Consider the following 12490-nt stretch of genomic DNA (forward strand, 5'->3'; position numbering starts at 1 on the left):
GGAAGACAGTTGCTCGGGAAATAAAGGGAAGACAAGCCAGTGTTCATAGGAAATCCAAGCTTTTTTCTAAGGCTACTTGTTTGAGGACCTTAAAGCTCATGATTGTAATTATTGGGGAAAAAAATCCATTCAAATTAATCAACCAAATTAGTGGTGGTTGTGAGTAGAAGACAGACAAAGTAAATCATTTACCTTACTGAAACTAATATGTACGTTTAGCACTCTGTCTCTTATGTGCGCATGTGCTTTACTTTTTTTGTATTGTTCAATTATGTATTTTTATTTCCCATACATTTTCCTTCCAGTAGATTTTAATGCAAGGGAGTAGGCAGTTGAGGTGAAGAGATGTAACAATGGAAAGAGAAACAGAAACAAAACCCTCAATTGAAGTTTTCATCAGTATTTCCTTCATCCATTATTTAATCATTTATTCATTGATTCATTAAGCATTCATTGACTACCTTCTGTCAAGCTGATCGTTGTCTTGTAGGAAAAAGTATATCCAAAAAGTAATAGTTTAGAGTACGGATATCAAGGACTTGAAAGGCCTAGACTGTTGTAGTCGAGGAGAGGGAAAGAATGGTGAAGGAATTGGATAAGAGTTTAGAAAAAGAAATGTTTAAGTTATGCCTTGAAAGACGGTTAACATCAGAACTCACAGACATGGAGGAGATCAATCTAGGTGGGGCCTACAGCGTGGGCAAGCCAGCTGAAGGAGGAGCAGGGCTCTGTGGAGAGTTCAAGTGGCACCGTTCAGCTGGTAGAGAATATGGGGGTGAGGGTATGGGGAGGGCTGTAAAGGCAGGTTTAGGCCAGATTGTGAAATATTGTACGGTAGGCTAAGGATTTTGGTGAAGGAGTATTCCGAGAACTCTTACAGAAATTCTCCCATTTTTGTTTGTTTTGTTTTGATTGTTTGCAGTATCTGTAATCTAGTTGAAAATCCTGACATTTTTTTTTCTTTTGTTGTTACGCTTAGCTTAAAATATCATTTCTGTTGTGTCTTCATTGATAAGAAAAGATACTAGTTCAGCAAAGCTGTGTCTGAATGCAGTGGTGTGTTCTGTAATCCTCCCAATACATTTCACAGGGCAGGAAGCCCAAGATGAGGACAGCAGTGATTCAGAAGCTGATGAGCAAAGCATCAGCCAGGACCCCAAGGAGGCTCCCAGCCAGCCCAGCAGCGTCAGCCACAGGCCCAGGGCAGCCTCCTGCCGAGCGACAGCCAGCTGGTGTACTGACAGTGACTCCCGTGACTCCAGACGCTGGTCCGATCAACTCAGCCTAGATGAGAAAGACGGCTTCATATTTGTGAACTATTCAGAGGGCCAGACCAGAGCCCATCTGCAGGGTTCCCTTAATCACCCTCACCCTAATCCTATCGAAGTGCGGAATTATAGCAGATTGAAACCTGGTAACTTGAAATCTGGTATCTGTTCTCAATCCTTGTGGGTGGTGTAGGGCTAAATGGAATGGCATGTTCTCTGGAGTCAGGGTGACTAGATAGAAGCAGTGGGGTCTGACTCTCCCTGGGCCCCCTCCCTGTGACCTGGGCCACTAAGGTGTCTTAAGCTCCTTCGTGTATGAAGTAGACTCAGAGGTGCTGTCTCAACATTGGTGTTTCCAATTATATTGAGCAGTTTTAAAGAAAAACACTTCAAACCAAAAACTGCATTCATTCACAGGTCAGCTGTTGAAAGGAGGCAGGTTTTTTTTATTATAAATAAATAAATAAGACTGCTCCAGCAGATAACTTATGGAATTAACAGAGATCTTCAGTTGGACAAAAATTATATATATCTTTTTGCATTGAAGATTTCTCCTTCTTCTCTCCCATTTGTCTTTGAAATGAGGTGTTCTCTAACCTGATATGTGAGTTATGTTAAAATAGATTACTCCACCTTCAACTGAGGCAACATCTGCTGACAGCTTGAAAAGTTGCTGGGCTATGTTTGCATGCCCTAGCTTTTAAGACTACTGCAATAGGGCACCTCTCCCAAATGTTGCTTTCCCTTCCTGTGGTATGTCATGTTTTCCGCTTTTCCATTCCAGGGTACAGATGGGAACGGCAGCTGGTGTTTAGGAGCAAGTTAACTATGCACACAGCCTTCGATCGAAAGGACAATGCACATCCAGCAGAGATCACCGCATTAGGCATCTCCAAGTTAGTGGCAGACTTTTTCAGTTACTCTTCCCAAGTAAATCATTTGCTTATCCAAGGGCCACACTCTCCAGACCAGTCTTTGGGGGAAAAAGACATCATTTGTTTCATTTACTTATCTTTTGTGGCTCAGAAAATCAAATTTACCAGTATGTGGATTTTAATTTTTAATTTAAAATGTAAAATATAAAATAGAAACCTTTGCCTTCTTTGCTCTTCAAAGGTACAGCAAGATTTGATCCAAAGAGAGTTGAGAGGAAAGTACAAATTACCCCTACACACACACACACACACACACACACACACACACACACACACACACACACACACACACACACACACACACACACACACACACACTAGAGATCCTTGAGAAGCACATCACTGAATGTCAGAGAGAGGTATTCATTCAAGGGGCTGGCCTGAGGCCTGCCTGGTGTGACTTTCTGCATGTATCTCCCGCAGGGATCACAGTAGGATCCTGGTTGGTGACAGTCGAGGCCGAGTTTTCAGTTGGTCTGTGAGTGACCAGCCGGGCCGATCTGCTGCTGACCATTGGGTGAAGGATGAAGGAGGCGACAGCTGTTCTGGATGTTCAGTGCGGTTTTCTCTCACAGAAAGACGACACCATTGCAGGAACTGCGGTCAGCTCTTCTGTCAGAAGTAAGATGAGATATGTGCATTTTGATTTCCTGCAGATTAAACACCTAAAAGACGTTAATTATGCCCTGCACACAGGTTTTCATTTGCTCTAGTGTCCCCACTACGCTGTGCTATATTAGTACCAATTGCCATTTTCTCTTTCTTCTTTTTTATTTCTGTAATTGTGAAATATTTCTTTCATACTGAAAAGTACGGAAAGAATAATCACAAATACCCATCCACTCGGAATGTGTGGATGCTGATATTTCCTATTTGCCTTAGAGGTGTGGACGTGAAGTACTTGTACCAATCACAGGCCCCTTCATCTCCCATAGAAGCTTCCACTCTTCTAAGTTGTTTTATACTGTATTTTGATAGACATGAGTAGTTTCCATAAATAATAAATACAAAAATTTTGTATGTTTTTCAGTTTTATATAAATATAGCATACTATATGCATTCTTTGGTAACTTATTTTTTTTCACCTAACAGTTTTTTTTTTAATTTGTTCATGTTGATAACTATTTTAATATGTTATCTTCATTTTAACTGCCATCAGGAATTTTGTTGTATGAATATATCCCAGTTTATTTTTATTTATTTCCAAATAATATAGCAATCCTTTCTGTCCTTGATCAACCACATGGAATGAATCATTTACAGTCTTTGGCAAGCATTCTGTTCAATTTTTTTAATTTTTATTCTAGTAGTATATATAGAACCTAAAATTTACCCTTTAGCCATATTCAGATAGATACATAATTCAGTGTTGTAATCATGTGCACAATGTTGTGCTAACTTAACCATCCATTACCAAAATTTTTCCATCACCTCAAGTAGAAACTTCACAGTTTAAGCATTAACACCCAATTCTCTATCCCCAACCTGGCCCCTGGTAACCTATATTCTAGTTTCTGACTCTGTGAATTTGCTTATTCTAATAACTTCTATACCAGTTATGATCATACAGTATTTGTCCTTTTCTGTCTGGCCTATTTCATTCAGTGTGATATCTGCAAGGTTCAGCCATGTTGTTACATCACATGTATCAGGATTTCATCCCATTTTATGGCTGAATAATATTCCGTTGTGTGTATATACCACATTTTGTTTATCCATTCATCGATTGATGGACACTTGGGTTATTTACATCTTTTAGCAATTGTGAAAAATGTCACTGTGAACATTGGTGTGCAAATATCTGTTCAAGTCCCTGCTCTCAGTTCTTTGGGTATATACCTAGAAGTGGGGTTACTGTCCATATGGTAATTCTGTACTTAATTTTCTGAACAATTGCCGAACTGTCTTCCACCAGGGTGGCACCATTTTACATTCCCACCAACACGAATGAGTGTTTCTATTTCTTCACAACCCCTCCAACACTTTTAATGTTCTGTTTTTTAAGTAGTAACCATTCTTCTGAGTGTGAAATGGTATCTCATTGTAATTTTGATTTGCATTTCCTTGATGGCTAATGACATTGAGCATCTTTTCGTGTGCTTTTTGGCCATTTGGTACATCTTTGGAGAAATGTCTCTTCAAGACTTTTGCCCATTTTTTAAATTGGGTTGTTTGTCTTTTTGTTTTTGAGTTGTAGATTTTCTTTATATATTCTGGATATTAAACCCTTGTCAGATATGAGGTTTCCAAATAGCTTCCCACATGTGTTGGTTGTTTTGCTATAATGGTAAAGCCTTTTGATGGACAAAAGTTTTGAAGTCCAATTTATCTATTTTGTTTTTGTTTCCTTGTGCTTTGGGTAGAAAGTCTAAACTAGCCATTGATTAATACAAGGTCCTGAAGATGCTGCCTTATGTTTTCTTCAGGAGTTTTATAGTTCTGGTTTTTCTATGTAGGTATTTAATTCATATTTAGTTGATTTTTGTATATAGGGCAATGTCTATATTCTTTAACATAATGACATCCATTTTTCCTAGCACCATTGGTTGAAGAGACTGTTCTTTCCCTATTAAGTGGTCTTGGCATCCTTGCCAAATATCAGTTGGCTATAAATGTTTGGGTTGACTTCTGAACTATGAGTTTGATTTCATTTGTTTATAAGTCTGTCCTTGTGACAGTACTATGCCCTTTTGATTGCTGTGGCTTTATGATAAGTTTTAAGATAGAGAAGTGTGAGTCCTCCAACTTCATTGTTCTTTCTCAAAATGATTTTCGCTATTCAGGGCTCTTTTCTTTCTGTTGGATTTGATGATTTGCTTTTTGAATAGAGGTTGTTAGAATTTTTACTGGGATTGCATTGAACTCTATAAACTGCTTTGGGGAGAATTAACATCTTAACAATATATAGTTTTCCAATGCATGAACTTGAAATGTTCTGTTGATTTAGGTCTTCTTTGATTTCTCTTAATGTTTTGTCAATTTCTGTGTGCAAAACCTTTACATTCTTTGTTAAATTTATTCTTAGATATTTGATTCTTTTAGTTATTAAAAATGGGTGTTTTTCTGATTTCTTTGTCTAGCTATCCATTACTAGAATATAGAAATGCAACATATTTTGAGGTGTTGATCTACCACTTTGCTGATTTTTTTTCTTAGCACTAGTAGTTTTGTTGTGAATTTTTCTGTATTTAGGACAATGCCATCAAAAGAGAGGGAAGGTTTTTCTATTTCCTTTCCAGTTTGGATGCTTTTTCTTTCTTTTCTTACTTAATTGTTCTAGCTAGAAGCATTGTTGAATAACAGTGGTGACAGTGGGCATCCTTGTTCTGTCCTGATCATAGAAGGGAGTTTTTCACTTTCCAGGAAGTATGATGTTAGTTGTGGGTTTTTCATGTATACCCTTTAATTGTGTTAAGCAAAGTGCCTTCTATTCCTAATTTTATAAATTTTTATAAAGAAGTGCTGGATTTTCTCAAATGCCTTCTGTGTCAAATAAGATGATCATGTTTTTTCCCTTCATTCTGTTAAAGTGGTATATTACATTACTCTTGTGGTGAGCCATCTATGCCTACCTATAATAAATTTCACTTGATCATGGTGTATAATTCTTTTAATATGCTGTTGAACACAATTTGTTAGTATTTTGTTCAGATTTTTGCATCTGTGTTCATAAGAGATATTGGTCTGTAGTTTTCTTTTCTTATGGTGTCTCTATCTGGCCTTCGTATGAGAGTGATACTGGCTTCACAGGATGAGTTAAGGAGTGTTCCCTTCTCTTCAGTTTTTTGAAAGAGTTTGAGCAGGATGGGAGTTAAATCTTCTTGGAACATTTGGTAAAATTCCCCTGTGAAGCCATGTGCTTCTGAGTTTTAGTTTGTTGAGAAGTTTTTGATTACTGAATCAATCTCTTGACTAGTTATTGATTAGTTGAGATCTTCTACCTCTTCTTGAATCAGTATAGTAGTTTGTGTGTTTTTAGTAATTTGTCCATTTCATCTCGGTTTTCTTGTCATACAGTTCATATTCTCCTTCTACAGTCCTTTTTATTTCTGTGGGATCTATAAGAATGTTCCCTTTTTCATGGCAAATTTTAGTTATTTCTTTCCTCTCTTTCTATTCTTGTCAGTGTAGCTAAAGCTTTGTCAGGTTTATGGATCTTTTCAGAGAACCAACTGTTGGTTTTGTTGATTCTCTCTATTGTTTTTTAATTCTCTATTTCATTTATCTCCAGTATAATCTTTATTATGTCCCCTTTCTGCTTGCTTTGGGTTTAGTTTGCTCCCCTTTATGTAGATCCAGCAACTTGAGGGTAGGTATCTGGTTTGAGATCTTTCTTCCTTTTTAATGTGAGTATTCAGAGCTATAAATTTCCCTGTCAGTGCTGAATTTCCTTGTATCCCATAAGTTTTAGTATATTGTGTTTTCATTTTCATTTATCTCAAGATACTTCCTAATTTCCCTTGTGATTTTTTTCTTTGACCATTCGTTGTTTCAGTGTACTATGTTTAATTTCCACATTGTGCATTTTAAATTTCTTACTCTGTTTTTGATTTCTAGTTTCATTCCATTCTAGTAAGAGAAGATATGTTATATGATTTCAATATTTTTTAATTTATTGAGACTTGTTTTGTGACCTAACATATGGTCTGTCCTGGAGAATGTATTTTGCTGATGTTGGGTGAAATGTTCTAAATATGTCTCTTAGGTTTAGTTGGTTTTAGAGTATCATTCATGTCTTCTGTTTCCTTATTGATCTTCTGCCTAGATGTTCTATTCATTATTGAAAAGGGCATATTAAGTCTCCTACTATTAATGTAGAACTAATTCTTCCTTCAGATCTGTCAACATTTGCTTCATATATATGGAGGCTCTGTTGTTAGGTGCATATGTATTTTAAATTGCTGTGCCTTTACCCTTTTATCAGTATTTAATGATCTTCTTTGTCCCCTTAACAGTTTTGGCATTAATTTGGTATTCTTTTTTCCATCCTTTCATTTTCATTCTACTTATATCTTTGAATTTACGGTGAGTCTCTTCTAAGCAGTATATCCTTAAGTCATGCTTTTCTAATCCATTCTGCCCATCTGCCTTTTGAATGGAAAATTTTATCCATGTACATTTAAAGTAATTAGGAATAATGCAGAATATCTGTCATTTTTCTATTTAGTCTGTAAGTCTTATACCTTTCTTGACTCTCAATTCTTCCATTAATGCCTACTATCATTTTTATTTTTTTAATTGTAACAGTTTGAATTCCTTCTCCTTTATTTGTGTATGCATTTTTCAGATATTTTTTGTGTGGTTACCACAGTGTTAAAATTCAACATTTTATGATACAATGTAGCTATAATAGCATACACATACACTGTTTCTAGACCCCTCTATCCCCCGACCGTTTTTTGTACTTGTTACAGATTACCTTTTTGTACAATGTAGGTCCAAAAACATAATTTTAGCATTAATTTTATGCATTTGCATTTATAGCACCTGAAACAAGTAAGAAAGTGGAGTTACATATCAAAAGTACAATAAATATCATTGGCATTTAAGTTACCCATATGTTTATCTTTATATAAGTCTTTATTTCTTTTTGCCACTTTGATCCACAGCCCAGTGTCCTTGTCTTTTAGTTTGACAAACTCCTTCTAACATTGCTTGTAGGACAGGTCTAGTGGCAATGAACTACCTCAGCTTTTGTTTATCTGGAAATGTCTTAATCTCTCCCTCATTTTAAAGAAAATCCTGCCAGATGTAAAATACTTTGTTGATAATTGTTTTCTCTCAGGACTTTTTAAGTATTTCATGGCACTGCTTTCTTGCTTCCATGGTTTCTGATAAGAAATGGGCACTTAATCTAATTAGGATTCCCTTGTACTTGCAACTTTCAGAAATCTCTCCTTGTCGTTTGCATTGGACAGTTTGATCACTATATGACTGAGGATATTTTTCTTCATGTTTATCCCATTTGTTGTTCTTTAGGCTTCTTTTTTTTTAATATTTTTATTGACAAAGCTTCACATTCATAGTCTGTACATGGTGTACAATCAGTGGCTCACAGTTTCATCACATGGTTGTGTGTTCATCACCATGATCATTTTTAGAACATTTGCATCACTCCAGAAAAAGAAATAAAAAGAAACAAGTAAAAACCCATGCATCCTATAGTCCTTATCCCTCCCTCTCATTGACCATTAGTACTTCAATCTACCCAATGTATTTTCCCTCTTATCCCCGTTATTCATTTTTTTAATCCATGTTTTTTCACACAGTCATATTGTAAAAGCTATATCATTTTACAGTTGTCTTCAAGAATCAAGGCTACTGGAATACAGCTCTACAGTTGCAGATACTTCCCTCTAGCCACTAGTCTTCTTGGATGTGCATATTGACATCTTTTGCTAAGTTTGGAAAGTTTTCTGTAATTTTACTGAATATTCCTTTTGCCCCTGTTCTATTTGAAGGACTGATTTCTGGAGCTTTCTACTCCTCCATCTTCCCACAATCCTCTCCATTTGGTTTTTAAATTAGTATTTCTGGCCACAGTGATAAAACAGGGAGAAGATGCATAACTATAACTAATTGATTTTTTTTTCCTTTAGGTGCAGTCGATTTCAGTCAGAAATCAAACGCTTGAAAATCTCATCCCCAGTGCGTGTTTGTCAGAACTGTTATTACAATTTACAACATGAGAGGAGTTCAGAGGATGGACCTCGAAATTGTTGAAAATTCAACAAGCAGATTGGAGACATGGTCTGTAGGACCCCTTCCTGATTCCCCTGTCATAGCTCGCAGCTCGGAAGGCATTAGAAACAGTCTCCGTTTACATGTCTCTTCATACCGAGTGTTTGAAGTGCTGAATTCAAAGGGATCATTGAATAAACGGGTGTAGAGTACAGTAACTGGACAAACACTTATTCAGGTGAACAGCACAAGAAGAATATGAGGTGGTTCCTAGGAGCAACATTTTCAATATCTGGTTCTCCCTTTTAACAATAGCTGTTGAGAGAGGTACACAGTCCTTACTTAAACTAACTGTCTTTTCTTGCATCTCATTTTTGTAGAGCTACTCATCCTTATTTGGAAAAACCAACAAAAACAAAAAAGGCTTTTAGAAGATGGTTGTAAATCTGACTTCTTTGAAAGTAACTGTGTATATTGTAAATAGGAATAAAGGCCTTTTTTTTTTTTTCCTAAATAAGGACTTAACTGCCTGTTAAACCACTAACTCAGTGAACTACTTACAGTTTGTCTGACATCTCTCATTTACCAATGAATTATAAATATGTTTTTTAAAATCCTCAGAGACATTATTTGTGGTCTTTTTTCTTTTCCCCCTTTGAAACCCAGCCTGTGTGCCTGATGTCCTTTCTTTCAAGTTGCCCACAGTATCTCCATTTAGAGTAGGCTACTAACCAAAATAATGTGGGCCTTCTCTAGGAGACAGTGTGGGAGAGTAGCATTCCAGCCATGAGATAACCTCAGAATACTTAGGTGTTTTCACCTGGCTATGCACCACCTCAGTGTTGTTCTTACATAGTAAGGCCCCTTTTAAACGTGTATTTGGGCTGCTGTTTGGTCATAGCATATCTACTTAGTGTGGTATACAGGTGGTCCATTGACCAATATATTGCAAGAACCAGCCTGCCGAACTAATGGAAATATATTTGCATGTAACCCAAAATTAACTTCTCTTACATAGAACATAATAAGTATGTGTTCTTTGGGACACCAATGTTCTACTATAGCTTATTTTCAAAAAAGGGTTAAAAAAAGAAAAAAATGTACAGAATTAACATATAAACCTTGTTGTAAAACTGAATCATGTCAGAACTGCTTAAAACTAACCTTATCCATTTAATGCCATCTACCTGAAAACAGTGAAATTTATACTGTATCAATGTCTATTTTTTTGTTTTTGCTATGAATATAATTACAGTATTTTAATATTTAGTTATTTAATTTGTTCTACTAGTTGGATACAGGACACACAAATCCAGGGGGATTAAAGCTGGCGGGGGCTAAGAGAAAGTTTAGTTTACAGGAAAAAGGCTTTGGTGGTGGGATTTTTTTAAATGTGTGTTATGTACATATATATATATATATATATATATAAAACAAATGAAACAATTAATCTAGATTTTAACATTTTCAGATATTTAGGGATAATATTATGAACAATTCTAAAAGCCCTGTGATTTGAAAAATGGCCCAAGAAAAGAAAGACAGGCCTTCACGCCCTCGCAGAGGTGTGATACAAAGAACAGTGGCTTTGGCTTTCCCGTCTTTTCATCTTTAGGCCCTGGTGACAGGCACACTTATGCACTAAAATGCACATATATGCACATGTGTTCAAAAACAGGCATTTGGTACACAGTAATCTTGTACCTAATGGGCTGAAACCAGCTTAAGAACAAATTTGTTCTTCCTAATAACTAGATCTCCAAGAGAAGATATAAAGGCTGCTTTAGTGCCTTATGCTTATGAAATTTAAATCTTTATTTACCTAGGTTTGAGCCTCCAGTCTGTTTATGATTACATATGAAAATTGATTAAAACCCTTCCATTTCTAAAGTTCAGAGATACTCGTTAGTAAAAGGATTATTGGCATAAATACTTTAACTTGAAGAAAAGTTGTTTCTGTTTTCCTTTCTGTGTCTTACTCCTCCCCATGCCCCCTACCCCCACCCCTCCTCATTAACTTCAATTCTAATAAATGATGCTGGGTATTCAACAGTTGCAGAAATTGTGCTATCACATAATCGCGGGGCTTTGCCCCCTGCCTGGCCCTATAGATGAGTCATGCCAGTGTTATTCTACACTTTTCAAAAGAAGCGTCCTCTCTTTGTCCATGAACCATGTTTACCCCTCACGCAACAGCAGAGGTATTCTTTAAAGACTCGAATATATGAATGTGTGTATGTAGTAGCGTAAAGGTTATTCCTCTATGTCATATGAAATTATATGGGATAAACACTTTTAAACTTTCCAATACAACTTCCATACCTAGAAGATGAAAACCAAAACCCTCATGATAGTATTTCCTCTGGCAGCTGGTGCTGTGGGCAACCGTTTTGTTCAGTGGGGTTTCTTTTCTTTTTGTTTCTCATGCAGCAGTCACAAAACCACTCACACATACAGGTACACTCACATAAATAAACTCATTTGTTTCTTGGATACTTTTCTGTGTTCCATGTAAGTTTGTTTACCGATATATATTCTCAACATGTACACCCACCTTTGAGTGGTCTGTATTCTTTCTCTGAGAGTACCTCACAGGGCTCCTGCCTGATCTTTGTGGTTGTTTGTTCATCCATCCACCCATTCATCCATTTATTCATCCATGTTTTCTAACATTTGTGTGTAGCGTGCAACTGTAATGTCCTGCCTTTGAAGAGGAGAATTGCTGCCCATACCAGTCATCCGTCTGGATAATAGCAAAACACCCTAGATAAGTTATTTTGCACTTTCTTATGTATAAAGTTGGTAGAAACTTATTTTTGCTTTGTATCATTTAAAGACATTTTGTTTTGGTAAATGAACTGTGTATAAAATATTTATGCCGTTAAAACTGTTTTTAGAAAGTATTTTTAATTTCAGCAAGTTTGGTTACTTGTTGCATGACTATTAACACAGCTGACTTTTTGTGTCAGTGCAATGTATATTTTTTTTGTCCTGTTATTAACTTGTAAGCCCTAGTAATGGCCAATTATTTGTACAGCAACAGAAGTAAATTGAAGATACTGGCTAAGACTGAATTGATTGTGGACTTTTGTACTATATTGCAGAATCCAATATCTGTTTTTTTGGTGGTCATGTAAAAGGCCTGAAGAATTACTATCTAGTGTGCAATCTGTGATACCTGAATGTTCATTGTATATCTGTTTCTGATGCAAAAAGGTAGAGTAACACAATTTACAATACATGATTAAATAATAGTCCAGGTACTTAAGTATTTTTTTTTCATTTCAAATAAAATACCTACTATTTATCACCCCCAAAATAATAATTTTTATAAGTTGTTTTTAAGCTAGTTTTTTGGGGGAGGCCTGGGGAGAAATCTGAGGTCTAATAATTCCCTACAGTTCGGGTAGTCCTTTTCCAGTTATAAATACTTATTAAAAGCACCTGCTTAAAATTGCAAAGAGAATGGCTGTTGGGTTCTAGTTCAAGTTCTAGTTTGCATCCACGCTTCTACAATCCAGGCTTTCTGAGGCAAGTGATTTGGAGACAACACCCTGAAACCGGACTTGAGCTTTGGCTGGTACACCTATAGAAAAGCTTTCTGCA

General features: G+C 36.3%; 1 protein-coding gene across 8 annotated transcripts in view; it reads left to right on the top strand.

Moving 5' to 3' along the window:
• Nucleotides 1-12216, top strand: part of WDFY3 (WD repeat and FYVE domain containing 3) — a 348587-nt gene extending 336371 nt beyond the window's left edge. For all 8 annotated transcript variants that reach the window (XM_077142948.1, XM_077142947.1, XM_077142952.1 and 5 more), the window contains 4 exons: nt 1091-1414; nt 2053-2164; nt 2627-2824; nt 8803-12216. In XM_077142948.1, coding sequence (XP_076999063.1) covers nt 1091-1414; nt 2053-2164; nt 2627-2824; nt 8803-8926 — 758 coding nt within the window. In that variant the 3' untranslated portion in view covers nt 8927-12216. The remainder of the gene's footprint in view (nt 1-1090; nt 1415-2052; nt 2165-2626; nt 2825-8802) is intronic.
• The last annotated feature ends 274 nt before the right edge of the window (nt 12217-12490 follow it).

The sequence above is a fragment of the Tamandua tetradactyla genome, chromosome 24 (assembly GCF_023851605.1).
Source record: "Tamandua tetradactyla isolate mTamTet1 chromosome 24, mTamTet1.pri, whole genome shotgun sequence".
NCBI classification, from domain to species: Eukaryota; Metazoa; Chordata; class Mammalia; order Pilosa; family Myrmecophagidae; genus Tamandua; species Tamandua tetradactyla.